The sequence below is a fragment of the Lolium rigidum genome, chromosome 6, assembly GCF_022539505.1.
Source record: "Lolium rigidum isolate FL_2022 chromosome 6, APGP_CSIRO_Lrig_0.1, whole genome shotgun sequence".
Classification (NCBI taxonomy): Eukaryota; Viridiplantae; Streptophyta; class Magnoliopsida; order Poales; family Poaceae; genus Lolium; species Lolium rigidum.
In genome coordinates, this window is record NC_061513.1 from 168495733 (window position 1) to 168511031 (window position 15299).

The 15299-nt window shown below is 44.6% G+C and overlaps 1 protein-coding gene across 2 annotated transcripts; it reads left to right on the top strand.

Annotated features, from left to right (window-relative positions):
- The first annotated feature begins 466 nt into the window (after positions 1–466).
- On the top strand, positions 467–13596 carry LOC124667501 (proline--tRNA ligase, cytoplasmic-like). 2 transcript variants are annotated; one of them, XM_047204769.1, is made up of 12 exons: positions 467–624; positions 738–819; positions 1301–1393; positions 2805–2921; positions 3746–3933; positions 4667–4733; positions 8170–8292; positions 8413–8565; positions 10535–10819; positions 11797–12015; positions 13083–13176; positions 13307–13596. In XM_047204769.1, the coding sequence occupies exons 1-12, from the start codon at positions 584–586 to the stop codon at positions 13369–13371; spliced, it is 1527 nt and encodes a 508-aa protein (XP_047060725.1). In that variant the 5' UTR covers positions 467–583; the 3' UTR covers positions 13372–13596. The 2 variants fall into 2 exon arrangements, with proteins under 2 accessions (XP_047060725.1, XP_047060724.1); XM_047204768.1 differs by having other exon boundaries at positions 467–623; positions 734–819.
- Positions 13597–15299: the final 1703 nt, after the last annotated feature.

Below are 15299 nucleotides of genomic sequence, written 5' to 3' on the forward strand. Positions count from 1 at the left end.
GATTTAGGGCATGTACAATAGTGATATCTTAGCAGTGCTACATAGGATAAAAGCTGAGGTGAAAGAAAAAGAAAGATGAAAAAAGATGTTGTCTTCTCTTAGGTAAGGGATATCTCTTAGCCCAATCTCTCTACCACATATTTAAGATATCTCGTTACCAAAGATAAGACAAAAAATAACTCATTGTACATATCTAGATTACGTGGCAGGATTAAGATAAGACGGTCCATTGCACGTGCGGCAGGATTAAGATAAGACGGTCCATTGCACGTGCGTTAGGGATGTAAGTAATAAAAGAAAGAAAAAAACCCGGCTTGAGTAGAAGAAAAAAATAAAAGATACAGTAGAAAAAACCCGGCTTGAGTAGTAGAAGAAAAAAACGGGCGTCTGGATGCCCCACGAATGTAAGAACACCCGGATCCGCCGTTGAAATTGGGTCACCTCCTCCACTTAAAACCCTAGCGCGTCGCCCGCAATCGCATCCCCCCAAAGCCCCATATCCCGCCCCTCTCTTCTCTTCACGGTTTCTCCGAGGTTATTTCGGTCGTCTCCTCGTGCTGCAGCGGCTGTTCGGGATCCAGCCATGTCGACCAACAAGGGCGGAGGCGGTGCCGGAGGCGGAGGTACGTTGCTTTCCGTCTTCTTCTTCTAACGCTGTTGGCTGTGCTGGATTTGAGGTTTGATCTTCGGTCTTTGCGTTCTCTGAGCTGGTTTCTTGGTCCGTGGGTTGCAGGGAAGAAGAAGAAGGAGGTGAAGAAGGAGACGAAGCTGGGGATGGCGTACAAGAAGGACGATAACTTCGGGGAGTGGTACTCCGAGGTGCGTTTTCTTGCATCTCTTAATTTTTCTTACCGGATTGGGGAGGTTTACCAAATGATTCTGCGCGCATGTATGTGGAAACGATTAGTTAGGCGCTCATAGTTTCTTGCCCCGGGAGAAGTTCTGTGGTGTGAGAAGCTTAAATTTTGTTTATGGTTAGTACTTCTTTTTTTTGCGGGTAAAAGGGGATCTCATTAATCAGATAGGGTAATTGACTTTCTTGTTAGCTGTTGCATTTTTAAATTGTTAGGTCAGTTGTTATTATGGAAGAAAAATCAGCAAACTTTCAGTATTTGATAGTTCACCTGTGCCCTTGTTACTTAATGTATAGTATGCACACTTATTGCATTTTTGTAGAAACGAAAACAAAAAATGCCAAGGATGTGCTGTGTGCTAGATGGGTGATTAGATTCCCTTCAAACCTCAACTTAATCCCGTTCTTACTAGGCACTCATTTGAAGCTTTATTTTTGTTCATCCAGGTTGTTGTTAACAGCGAAATGATTGAGTACTATGACATCTCTGGTTGTTATATCTTGAGGCCTTGGGCGATGGAAATATGGGAATTGCTGAAAGTAAGTTTTCTCAATACCATCCGCAGTCTGAAATTTATCTAACCAATATGTATTTTACTGTTTGTCAGTATTTTCCCTTTACAATCAAATATATCTTATATGTATCCTTTCTTGTGAGTTCTGTATGTACTAATGTAGATGACAGTATTTGCGGTTCTAAGAAAACCATCTCTATTTCTGGAGATGGATTTTGGTTGTCACCTGAAACTTATCTTTTGTTTATGCCTATCTTGCTTTTCTCTTTTCTTTTGCAATTTATGAACTTCGGTATATCCAATCAACAACTGACGTAATGAGTTACAAATGCATGGTCCGATTATTAATGCCCTTTTTAGTTTATTATACATGTAAGTTACATTTTTTCTTTCATTAATGTGTTTCTATTTTCGTGGTGGGCAGCCTTTTCTACTGAGATATGTCCTCCCCCTCCTTCCACCCATCCACACACCCTGAACTTAGTGTTGAGCTGGAAGTCTCAACTTAAAAAAGATATAATTTATCCCCTTCCCTTTGACAAAACCAGGATGGTTTTTGCCCTGATGTGTTGTACACGTATTTCCGTGAAGCTAAGGTTGGCACATCAAGTCCCCCCTCTTCCTCGCTTATGCCCTTGTTTGCTCAAAGTGTTGACGGCAATGATTACAAGTCGACGAGTCGTCAGGGAACCGACTCAAAGACTAGTTGTGACAAATATAGACTACTGCTCGACTAGTCGACATGTGCTTCAGCAGTGTACTTAGATGGCAACCAGATAGGTGCAGAACCAGCGGAGGGAGGGCGTCACAATGCTTCTAGCCACCTGGCGCCGGATGGTCAGTGGATGGCGGCAGCAGCCTGGTCCAAGGATTAAGAGTTGGTCGACTAGTCTATGAGTCGGTACTTGTGTTCCAACCAAAAACCTTGACTTGTCGTGACTAGTCCATGAGTCGGTACCCTAGCGGCTCGTCTCGACTCATCGACTTGTAATCCTTGGCCTGGTCCGAGGTGAGGTGGCTTGTTCTGGAGCAAGCCTGGAGATAGCTAGTGTTCAATGTTTCCATCCCGTGGGCTGAGTGCTTCACTTATTCATTCCCAAATTGCATCGATCGACTCAAATACCACGAGTAATCTAGATTAGTCCATGACTAATCGCTCGACCACTCGAGTCGAACTAGCTAGTTGAAAGTCAAGTTAAGACTCATAGACTAGTCCTTAGACTCATAATCCTTGGTTGACGATTGGTTCTAATAGGTTTTATACCTAAGTGTTGAAATTTAAACTTGGCCCTAAGTTCAGTGGGTAATTGGCACTTATCTCTTGTTTTAATCATCGTGAGCCCATACTGTTAGTTTATATTTCAATTCTCAAGTAACACTGACATTATTATATTTTCCCTGTTCCATTTAAGTAACCGCTGTTTGATTTGGTGCAGGAATTCTTCGATGCAGAAATAAAAAAGTTGAAGCTGAAACCATATTATTTCCCTTTGTTTGTTACTGAAAATGTTCTGCAGAAGGAGAAAGATCATATTGAGGGCTTTGCACCTGAGGTGTGCCTTTTCTTCCATTTTTTTTCAGGCTGCTCAAGTTAATATATTGGTTTAACCTGCTGTTTATCCTGTTCAACTACGCCAGTAACTGTTGGAAAGTTAAAAGTTGAAAGAAAAATAAACACTATTACAGTTCCCAAAATGTGCCAAAATTTGTCAAGGTATAGCTATGAAGCAAACAAATCATTGTTTTCTTGGATCTTAGCAAATCTCGGAAGTTGTGTTTTGCTTGACCTGTCGAATGGTTTATATATGAATTGATGACATAGCAGAGAGTCCAAGATATAGGAATAATTTGGAGTATTGCACTTGTATTGGATGTAATATAGTGCGAATAACTCTACTCATTTGTGAAAATTCCGTACTTAATCCGCATGAAGGAAACCTCCATGCCCCTGAATCCTTATGATTTATGGGGTCATTGTAGTTAGGGAGGGGCGAAAGGCTGGTATTGCATAGTTATAAATTCAATTCAAGCAACTCTTATTGAATGATACTATCTTCTTGAAGAAAAACAGAAATGAAATGAACAATATGCTTTGTCAACATATCCAGACATTGAACTAGTTTTGTGCCAGCCATTTGGTTTGTTGGTGTTGGCAACTGCCTTCTGATATGCAAGGTTATAAACCAATAAAATTGCATAATTGTGTGTCAGCCGGCGTGTTATCATCATTTCTGATAGGTTCTAGCCCCTTATGAAGCAGATTTTCGAATATGATTTTCATTAAGTTTTCTGTGCTTTGGTCCTAATAATCTTGTGCAATATTTATCTATTTCTTGTATTGTTTTATGAACATACTAACCTTTTCACTTGTCTCCAGGTTGCATGGGTTACTAAATCAGGAAAATCTGACTTGGAAGCTCCTATTGCTATCAGACCAACAAGCGAGACTGTCATGTATCCATACTTCTCTAAATGGATAAGAAGCCACCGGGACTTACCTTTGAAGTGTAACCAGTGGTGCAATGTTGTTAGATGGGAGTTTAGCAATCCAACTCCTTTCATAAGGTAGCTCATTGTTTAGTGGCCTATTACATTTGTCTAGGCACTTCTATGAGTCTGCCTTGTTTCTTATAATGCCTGCATGGTCTTAATAGTGTGATAGTGCCTAATGCATGCTTGATAGCATATTTGCAAAATCACAATATTCATTTGTCTGAGGGAAATAAGTACAATGGCAAGATGGCTGTTAGGTATTAAGCTTTTCAAGTATTCGATGGGTCAAAGGACACCAATCAGTCTTACCATCAAAATCATGAAATATCTCTGTCAAATTTTTTTCATGCCAACATTGCTAGACCGTTTTAAACAAAAGAACCGAAGGAAGTTTGGAAAGGAGGTTTTGCAACTTCCGGATTTTCACTAAATATTTTATTCTGGCTACTACAATTCCAACGTTTTTTTTTGCGGGGGAACAATACCGACGTTGTATTTGTGTATGGTATCAATAACACCAACCATTCGTGCTATTCATTTTTTCTTGGATCTTGTGTTGTTCATTTCTTACGTTGTAGCAATTTGCTGCTCATTAACTCAAAATTTTGATGATCTCACATTTTATTTTCTCAATAGATGTATAAACAAAAAACTGCAAATTTCATTCACCTTGTTTCTGCAAAGCTGCGTCATGATGGCTATATCAGCTTGACCTTTCTCCCCCATAAATTTTAATCAGCTGTCTGGATTGAACACTCTGCAACTGCTGAAATTTTATTTGACCTTCTGCAATTGTTCTCCTCAGGAGCCGTGAATTTCTCTGGCAAGAAGGGCATACAGTTTTTGCAACTAAAGAGGAAGCAGATGAAGAGGTATTACTTCCAAAAAAGACCGCACTACCTGACATAGGCATCCCCAATGGGCCTGCAACTTTTAGTCGCCACCTAGTATATCGTCTATATTTACTACACTTTTTAGTTTTAGAAGTTGAGTGTTACTTTTGTAGTAATTAATGATGGAATTTGGAAATGACCAAATCGAGGGGTAGTCACCAAATGTGTGTAGATGGTAAATGACAAAATGATGGTAAATGACAAAATGATGGGGTACTGCCTCGCTGGAGCGAACCATCGCCCGGCAGCGTTCCAGAATCGCTTGGCTCAAAGACGGGGACGCTAACACTGCGTTCTTCCACCGCCAGTGCAGTTACAGACGGCAGAAGAACATGATCAGCGCGCTGCAACATGGCGACTCCCTGCTCACGGAGCAAGCTGACATGGCGGAGGCGGCGTTCGCGCACTTTGATGGCATGCTGGGCACGGCTGCGGTGCGCGAGCACACGCTCAACCTGGAGCACCTCATTGCGCCGGGTGCCGACCTGGACGACCTGGTAGCGCCATTCTCGGCGGATGAGATTTGGGAGACGGTAAAGCAGCTGCCGGCGCACAAAGCCCCCGGCCCGGACGGATTCACCGCGGAATTCCTCCGTGCGTGTTGGAGCATCGTCAAGCACGACATCGTCGACGTCTTCCAGCAACTCTTCGAGCTTCGTGGCCGCGGTTTCCACCGCCTCAACCAAGCATTGTTGACCTTGCTCCCGAAGCGCGCCGACGCGAGCTCCCTCGGCGATTACCGGCCCATCAGCCTGATTCACCTGATCGCCAAGGTGTTCACGAAGATGCTCTCACTCCGGTTGGCGCCTAAGCTCGGACGGCTGATCAGCGCTAATCAGAACGCGTTCATACCGGGGCGGAGCCTGCACGATAACTTCGTGCTGGTCAAGCAGTCCGCGCGCTCGCTACATCAGCTGCGCGCGCCGCGCATTCTGCTCAAGCTCGATCTTGCGCGCGCCTTCGATACGGTGTCCTGGGCGTTCCTGTTCGAGGTGTTGCGCGGATATGGCTTCGACGACCTGTTCATCGATTGGCTTGCCATCCTGCTCTCCTCCTCCAGCACAAGAGTGCTCATAAACGGAGACCCCGGACCGCCCATTTGGCACCGGCGAGGCCTACGGCAGGGCGACCCTCTATCGCCCCAGCTCTTCGTCCTCACCGTCGATGCCCTCGGACGCCCGGTTCAGCGCGCCATTGACACGGGAATCCCGCAACCGCTCCATCCCCGCCGCCAGATCCCGGCGTTCTCTCTATATGCGGACGACGTCATCTTATTCTCGCCACCCGACGGTGAGCGACGTGGCCGCAATCAAGGGGATTCTCGAGCTCTTTGGCCACGCCTCCGGGCTACATGTCAATTTTGGCAAGAGCTCTACATCCCTCCTGAATTGCGATACGGACAGTTTAGCGCCGGCGATCGAGCCTACTCGGGCTGCCCCGTCGTCGAGCTACCCCTCACCTACCCGGGGATTCCGCTTACGATTCGCCGCCCCACTCGCTGCGCAGCTGCAGCCTCTCGTTGCTAAGATGGCGGCTGCATTGCCCACCTGGAAGGCCAAGCTCATGAACAAGGCTGGGAGGCTCGCTTTCGTCAAAGCTGTGCTAAGTGCGATCCTCTCCACCAACTGTTGGTGTTGAATCCGCCTAAGAAGATCCTCAAGCAACCGCAACGGATTCAGCGTGCCTTCCTCCGGGAGGGCCGCAAAGAAGCCAATGGTGGTAGCTGCCACGTGAACTCGGGATCGTGTTTGCCGACCTACCTCGCACGGTGGCCCGGGTGTGCCCGACATGGAGCGAACCGGCCTCGCCCTTCGCATGCGCCGGCAGTGGCTCTCCCGCACGGATGACCAGCGCGCATGGCACGGCCTCGACCTGCACTTCCCGGCAGCAGAGCGTGCGGTCTTCTTCGCGTCCACTTTGATGACCATCGGGGATGGGCGGACTGCCTTATTCTGGGAGGACCGATGGATTGGGGGGCGTGCCGTCAGCGAGCTTGCGCCGCAGCTGTACGATTGCGTCCCCAAGCGACGACGCAAGACCACGACAGTCGCAGCCGGGCTTGAGGCGAACAGCTGGGCCAGAGACATCCGCGGTGTGCTGGGCGTGCATGAGGTCGGCCAATACCTCTGCCTCTGGCAAGCCATCGCCCACACAGAGCTCACCGCCGACAGCGATCGCCTCGTCTGGAAGTGGTCTCCCGACGGCGTCTACTCCGCGCAATCATGCTACAAGGCCCTGTTCCATGGCTCGCTTCTTTCCCAGAGCTGCAAGTTAATTTGGAAGACTTGGGCGCCGCCGCGCGTCAAGTTTCACCATTGGCTTGCAGCACAGGACAGATGCTGGACCGCTGACCGCCTGGCACGCCGAGGACTGCAGCACCATGCCAAGTGTGTGCTCTGTGACCAGCTACCTGAGACGATGCACCACCTCACCATGACCTGCCCCTTCTCCCGGCAAGTTTGGCATGAGGTCCTGGCCTGGCTTAGACTGCCTTGTCAAGTGCCGAGCGGCGAGGCTAGCCTCACCGACTGGTGGATCGACGCACACAGAGACCTGCCGAAACCAATGCGCAAGGGGCTCGCCACCGTCACCCTGCTGACCCCCTGGATGATCTGGAAGCATAGGAATGAGTGCGTCTTCGATAGGGCGACACCTTCTGTGCAAAACTTGCTTCACAAGATCAAGGATGAGGCCAGGATGTGGGCTACCGCTGGGGCCAAGGGCCTAAGGGATGTTTGGCCAACAACCTGGGATGTACACTGATTTGTTTTCCTTCTTCTTTTGGCTCGCTGGTGGCTTCCTAGGAGGCTTGTAAATTCAAACTCTACCTTTTCAATGCAATGAAACGCAATAGTCTATTGCGTTTTCTCGAAAAAAAAAAAAATGATGGGGTACGTAATCGGAAACTGGTCTAAATTTATCCCTGAATTTTATGTACAAACTTTGAATTCTAGAATGACACGTTCAAGAAAGAATGGAGTAACCCACTTATCTCAGTATTTTAATTTGGTTCTGTTGTGAACTTGTCATATTGAATTGTTTTGGTGGTTCTATTGTGAAATAGTATTTTTTGGTTGGTTTTATTCATTATGAACTAGGGATGGCTAGTCTGAATCAAAGGGCGTATCAAGTTGTAAGCTATGAATCTTGTGCCATGGATCAACATTTTAACCTCTTGCGTAAATAGCAGAATGCTACACACACATAATCTCACTATGATATCTGGATATAGGTGTTCACCAATTTATTGTTCTGTCCCAAAACTATTTGAAATCAGTTGTTATGTATCAGAGGAATACCTAAACAAATGCTGTACTATGGTATTTGTTTGATGCTGTGTTTGATAAAATAATTTTATGAATTTACATGTTAAAACATCAAAGGATTGATTAGTCGTTTTTGACAATGTCATCAGGTCCTCCAAATATTGGAACTCTACCGGAGAATATATGAAGAATTTTTAGCAGTTCCAGTGTCCAAAGGGAGGAAAAGTGAGATGGAAAAGTTTGCTGGTGGACTTTATACAACCAGCGTTGAGGTATTGATATGAAACTGTTTGCTGCATGTAGCTTTCTCAAAGCTGTACTGGTAAGAATACAAGTGATTTCTGTATTTTCCTTTGCTGCAATATTAAAGTCTATCGTTTCGTTTTCTTCAGGCCTTCATCCCAAACACTGGCCGTGGCATACAGGGTGCAACTTCTCATTGCCTTGGTCAAAACTTTGCAAAGATGTTTGATATCACTTTTGAGAATGAAAAGGGTGAAAGGTCAATGGTGTGGCAGAACTCTTGGGCGTACACGACTCGCTCGGTAATTCTTATATTTCTTTTACATGAAATGGATTTTGTTGGAATTTTAGACTCGGCAGTGTCACTTTCGCATTTTAACTGATATTGTTGTAGTTACTGCTTAGACATCTCGCTGGGTGACGTAAATGTAATAATAACCTTATAAATTTGACGTTAGATTAACAAATGTTGGCAAAATAGATTCATAGTATATAATAGTTGGTTTCCAAGATGAAATGCTATTTTTAAAGGAAGTATGATGTTAACTTTGTCAAGGCTTTTAACACAATGTTAAGTTAGAAGTGGTGATGTGGGGAATGCTTGTATACATCTATATGTATTTTTCCTGACAAGATACATAGATTTTTGTATGAACAACAATAAGGCAGGAGCCTCTGCAATTCACTATACTAGAAATCAATTTGCCTAATTAATTAGGCAAAATAAGGCGATAACCAGTGCAATGGGTCCAATCGGGTCAATTACAAATCATAGTGATTGTATTCTGTTTTATTCTGTACATACTACATAGTTTGCTGAGAACTTAATGTACCATAATCCCAAGCATATCGGAGCTAGCTTTTACAGCGTGTTTGTTTAGAGGGGTTACGGGATTAGAATTCTCTTGTTTGATTAGAGGGCATGGGAATTTAGGTGGGAAGTGGATTGGGATTTCACACACAAATCCCCACCGATCTCATCCCAAGGGGAACCCTGGTAATTGATCGAGATGAGGACAAACATCCATATTTTATCACCCACCTCCCGACGACAAGAAACCAGCAGAAAATGTGCAGTCAATGAACGATGATGATGAGCCCCATTTTTTTCTTCCTGTTGCTACTGGCGATTAATTTGCAATTTGTTGTTCGTCTGTGTGCTAGCAGGCCACAACAAGAACGAGTTATTTGACTAGCTAGCTATCTAGGCAGCAATCTACTTAGGGCATGTGCAATGGTTGATAAGATTGTCTTATCTTAACCCCGCCACGTAGTCTGGATATAACAATAAAACATGATATACAATGGCTAATTTTTTAGTCTTATCTCTAGTAATGAGATATTCCTAAATATGTGGTGAGAGAGATTGTGCTAAAGAGATCATCTCTTAGCTAAGAGAAGGCAACGTCTTTTTTCATATTTCTCTTTCCTCCATGTCATCAATTATCCTACGTGGCATCACTAAGATACAACCATTGTACATGCCCTTAGTAATTTTGCTGGCTGGCCGGAGGCTTGCTTTTGCACACGGAGGATCGTTCAGATCTTTTAGGCTGCTCCAAGAGCAGCGTCCTGGCTGGCTAGCTTTTCATACGGAGGATTGTTCAGATCGTTCAGGCTGCTCCAAGAGCTGTGTCCACGCGTACGGCCAAGGCATCGGTGGTTGTCAGCGAGCTCTGCGTGTATGAGGAGCGGTGCTTCTTGCTGCTGGTGGAAGTTTCCATCACCAGCGATGGGGACAACACGACAGAACTGATGAAGTTGACCTGCACGCTGTACCCACGGCAACACGACGACCGGGCAGGTGGTGAGAGTGGCTGGCGCCGACGCGGCGTAGTCGTGCACTCTTGCAGAGGCTGATGGAGATGACAAAGGACACAGAGAAGCCATCGAGGGAGTTGACATGACCGAAAATCCAGGTCGATGGGATGGAGAACACAATCTACGAATAGAAAATAACTCCACGTCAATTCTCCTATTAATTCCCTCCTCATACCAAACGTGGGGCTTAGACTAATAATCAGCTTCCCAAGCTTAATCCCCAGCTAACTCCCCCCTTCAAATTCCCACTCCCTTTCCCTGAGCTGCCTAACTCGTTGTTAGTGCTAGACCAAAGGCTTGGCAATTGCCATGTGTTGCAAATTTTTGTTACATTTTCCTTTCTTGCATAGTTTATCACATTGTATAGATTTTGTGGGATTTTCAGTCGCTGAATGTTCTTTATAGTGCTGTTTGCATTTCTAATGTCTAGCATTTTTGCTCTTCTCACAGATTGGGGTCATGATAATGACTCATGGTGATGACAAGGGCTTAGTGCTGCCACCCAAGGTGGCACCTATCCAGGTCATTGTAATTCCTGTGCCATTTAAAGATGCCGACACAACGGCTATTAAAGGGGCATGTGAGTCGGCCGTTTACAGCTTGAACCAAGCAGGGATTCGAGCAGACTTGGATGCTCGTGAAAACTATTCTCCAGGCTGGAAATATTCTCAATGGGAAATGAAAGGTGTCCCTTTGAGAATTGAGATAGGTCCAAAAGATCTGGCAAACAAGCAGGTAGTAATGTGTCACTTGTCAGCATTCAGTTTATGGATTATTCCGCTAGTGATTGAAAGTACTTGGGTCATTTACTTTTGATCATGCAGATAGTGTGCTTCACAAACTACTCCTGTTTCCATTTTGCACTGTAGGAATATTCACAATAGTTAGTGCTGTTGCCTTTCATATCCATCATACAATTACTTGCAGCCTTATTAGTGGACATGCTCTCTCTCTCTCTCTCTCTCTCTCTCTCTCTCTCTCTCTCTCTCTCTCTCTCGTATAATATTCTTTTTTTAGAGAGATAAACTTGCTCCCTTTTGTTTTTCCTATTTGCTCGAAGATGCTGGATACTACCTCCGTTTCAAGGAATAAGGCGCCCTCGTTTTACGAGCTTTTTGTTTGACCAAGAATTACTTCAAATAGATAAAAAATATTTGTATAAAATTAATATCATTAAAAAGTGCTTTTCAATACGAATCCAACGATACTAAATACATATAATATAATCAAGATTTTGTTGCTCAATTTTTATGGTCAAAGTTCGTCTTGGAATACGCGTGCGCCTTATTCCTTGAAACGGAGGTAGTATTTGTCTTCTTTAACTTGTTCCTGGATCCTGAGATGTGTATCCAGTCCTAACAAAATCCGATTAAAACTATCATACACTGAAGGTTGGATTGGACTTAACAGGCTGTCGCTGTTCTTTTGTATGGGTGAAATCAAGTAGCTAATTGATATGTATAACTAGCCAGAAGCACTGTTGCATGATTCCAGGAATTAGTTGCACTTGCTGATTTAGATATTATTTTGTCTTGCCTCACTAACCATATGATGGCACCCACAAACTGGCTCATCTTTCCAGGGACTAGATGATCCTTTTAGATTTCTACAGAGTTGTAACAATGACCTCGTAGTCTTTGTTTATTTATCATTTCCTGAACTTCCATATGGCAGATATATGAAGTACTCAATATAATTTTATGTCTTTTCAGGTGCGCATTGTCCGGCGAGACAATGGTACAAAGGTCGATATTCCTTCGGCTGACTTGGTAGAGCAGGTTAGAATGTTGCTGGATGGGATTCAAGTAAACTTGTTGGAAACAGCGAAACAAAAGAGGGATGCTTGCATTGCACCCATCAACACTTGGGATGAATTCACAGCAGCTCTCAATGAAAAAAAGTTAATATTGGCTCCATGGTGTGATGAAGAGGTATGTGATGTACTAACCTACATTTTTCCTATACCACCTTCCACCCTGATACTTTTCAGTCACGAGTAACTTGGAGTGACTAGCTAATAAGTAATGACTGGCACACATGTTTTTTTTCTAGTGCATATTCTATATATTTCATTATATTGGAAAACTGGTGGGAGTGATGGGATGTGCACTAACGTCGATAATTGTTTCTGAGACTAGTATAACTTAACTAATGATAAACCTTCATATTCTGAAGCACTCTCTGCAAATAAAAATAAAATTTCTGAAGCTAATCCATGGAATGGAAGTAAGAAGAAACGGGTGGATTATGATAGAGAAAAGCTCACTATCATGTTTCCACAAGGGTAACCCCATTTATTGGTTCTTGTAAATTTTTTTATAGCATGTGAGAAAATCGGAATTTATAATTATTTTGCACAACTAGTCAACATCTCTGGTAGGCATACATCAGACCAGATCACCCTCCTTTGTTTGGTCAGTTGTTGCTCTTGGATAACTTGTAAACAGTGTTGAGAGGTTATATGAGCAGAATGTTTTTTAAAGGAATGCTGTAGGGAAGCCCTTACAACGATTTCTTTCGAAATAATAAGAACCCAAATCTATGTCCGTGAAGACTTGAACCTTGGTGGTTGGGTTGTACACAGGGCTGATCTAGAGAAGAAAGTCTGGGCAGGCCAGCATGAGGAAAATTAGCTATTTAGGATGTTATTGGGCTGGACTTCACTAATACATAGGCCAAAAAAATCATTTTCTTGCTGGGCTGGGCAGGCCATGGCATGTATTTGCCCCAATGTAGCTCCGCCATTGGTTTATACTTGTATACATCCACTTGCCTGGCTCACTTCTTTGGGAATGTTGTTTTCAAATCATAAAAGTATTTAAGAATAAATTTTAACCCCAGGGTGACTTTGAGTGGAGGACTAGCATTTAGCAGACGTACTCAACATTGTTGTACTTGGCTTCATGAACCACTCACATACTCCTGCGTGCTAGGTGTTCCGAACTCCTTTGCCAAAAAAACATTTCATGTTTATCATACAATTTGTTCCCTTCTACAGGAAGTCGAGAAGGACGTGAAAGCTCGTACAAAAGGTGATCTCGGAGCTGCAAAAACATTGTGCATTCCATTTGATCAGCCAGATCTTCCTTCCGGTATGCTCTATGCAGACAACTAACCGTGCTTTTATTACATTTTGGGTTTCTCTTTTGCTACACTTCAACTGAGGGTTCTATACACTTGACACTAACGACTGCATGATGTTCTGCGCAACAAAAAATGCAGGAACCCTGTGCTTTGCTTCCGGAAAGCCTGCTACAAAGTGGTCGTTCTGGGGTCGCAGCTATTGATCTCCGTGACCTGGCATATTACTGTTTTCTTCATCCATTTGTCCTGGCAACGCCGTTTGTCGTATACCTGATCTTCCATGGTTTTGTACTTTTGTAGTACTGCTTTCGCAGGTTGCATCATCCATTTTTTCGTATACCTGTATTGCAATATGAATCTAATTGTTTGTCAAAATCTTGCTGTTGTGACAATGCAATGTATTGATCGAAGTAACTTTTATCTGATTATATGTTATGTTTGTTGCTTTTTTTCTTTGACAAAACTTTGCAAGTACGTACAGGAAAATTATGTATAATTTAGTTTTTTTTAACAAAAATAAAGCAACTTGGGCCAAATAGACGTGTTGTGCTTTGCTTAACTTTTTTTTGGAAAAATTAAGGAGAACAATACTAAAGGCAACGTGGGGCTATGCCTACACACCACGGGGCCAAACCCACTCAACCATTTTAAACGCCACTCCATCAAGACAAAGAAGATCGGGAAACACGAGATAGTTGAATTTAGATGAATAAGCCAAGCTTTCAAAAGTTGTGCCATAGCGACGCTGATAACTAACATGAGGGAAGCCTCCTTGTTCGCACGACATGGCCCTCACACTGACCAAGTTTCGGGGTAAGGCACACAACATCACTTTCCAGGACCGTCATTCTGACTTATCACCCCTTAGCACTCAAGCCATGACGCTATTCATCCACCTGTAGCCCAAACTGCATAGAGCAAACCGTTCGTAGATCATGACCGCCATAAAGGTCAAACTGCCTCCTTGAGGCACGTCGACCGAGCCTCGTGGCGCTAATGACACATGATTGGGTGGCACGTCGACCGAGCCTCGTGGCGCTAGCGACACATGATTGTCACCCAATCCATGTAACCAACAGCCCCGCCCATGAAACTGTTGCACAACATAGTTTTCGAGGCTGACGGCTCGATGTGCAACATCATCCACTCGGGCCGATTTGTTTGACATTTGTCTTTTGGGCCGAGTTCTTGGTTCTCTAGGCTATATGTAGCATGCTTTGGCAAGATTGGGGACACTTTTTGACACCTTGTGGGCGGGCAAGGCGGCCATGGCTGTTGCTGCTCCGGGTGCCACGGTCATAGGCCAGCCACGTGGGCGTCGGTGGTTTCCTGGTGCCGGTCCTAGGCTGTTGGGGTGTGCGGGTGCTCTTCGTACTCGGAGTTGGTCATGGCAGGAGGCAACGATGGCAGGCAGCCTGGTTCATCTGGGCTAGATGTGGCTGGAATGATCTGGCAGAATGTTGCCCGACTTTGCCGGTGAGGAGCGGTCATGGAGAATCCAAGGCAGCGACCCAAGCAGGAGGTAGTCGGCTATGTTGGCGACAGAGGTGTTCGCCATGCAGAGGATGAAGTGGTGCATTGGTGCTCCATGGTTATCGATGAGACAAGTTATACGGCATATGGTGTTTTCCCTGTTCTTGGTGGTGTGGAGGAGTTCCGGTCGAAACCCTAACCAACGGTGCCTCGCTGTTGGAGAAGTTTGGCGTGGAGCTTTATCTACAGCCTTGGGAGGGTTTGGGCTCTCCGGAAAAAATCTCTAGCTCTAGGTTCCTGAGCGGACAATGGAGGCAGCTACGTTGCTCCCTTCTTGGTGGCATCGTCTTGAAAAGCTCTCATTTAGCAGCTGGTATGTGAGGACGCTGGATGTGAGGGCAGCGGTGCACATCAAGGAATTTTGAGTATGATAAAATGTCTCCAAATAAAAAAGTACACTCCAGATTGGACTCCCCCCAGCGAGGGATTTTGAGGTGAGGGTTGTCAGGTTTGATTTGGACCGGATTTAATTTTGAAGCAAACTTTACAATGGGAGAGTTAGGAAATAATGAGTAACACGGTTTCGTGAGTAGGGGCTGTGAACGGCGGATGTTTTTTCTTCTTCTTTTGCGTTCGGTCGTCTCATTACAGCATGACT

Excerpts from the sequence above, each read along its gene's own strand:
- LOC124667501 (XM_047204768.1), top strand. The coding sequence starts at position 584 with ATGTCGACCAACAAGGGCGGAGGCGGTGCCGGAGGCGGAG. Across the intron at positions 12,016-13,082 it reads CTCCATGGTGTGATGAAGAG|GAAGTCGAGAAGGACGTGAA; the intron begins GTATGTGATGTA and ends TCCCTTCTACAG. Across the intron at positions 13,177-13,306 it reads TCAGCCAGATCTTCCTTCCG|GAACCCTGTGCTTTGCTTCC; the intron begins GTATGCTCTATG and ends CAAAAAATGCAG.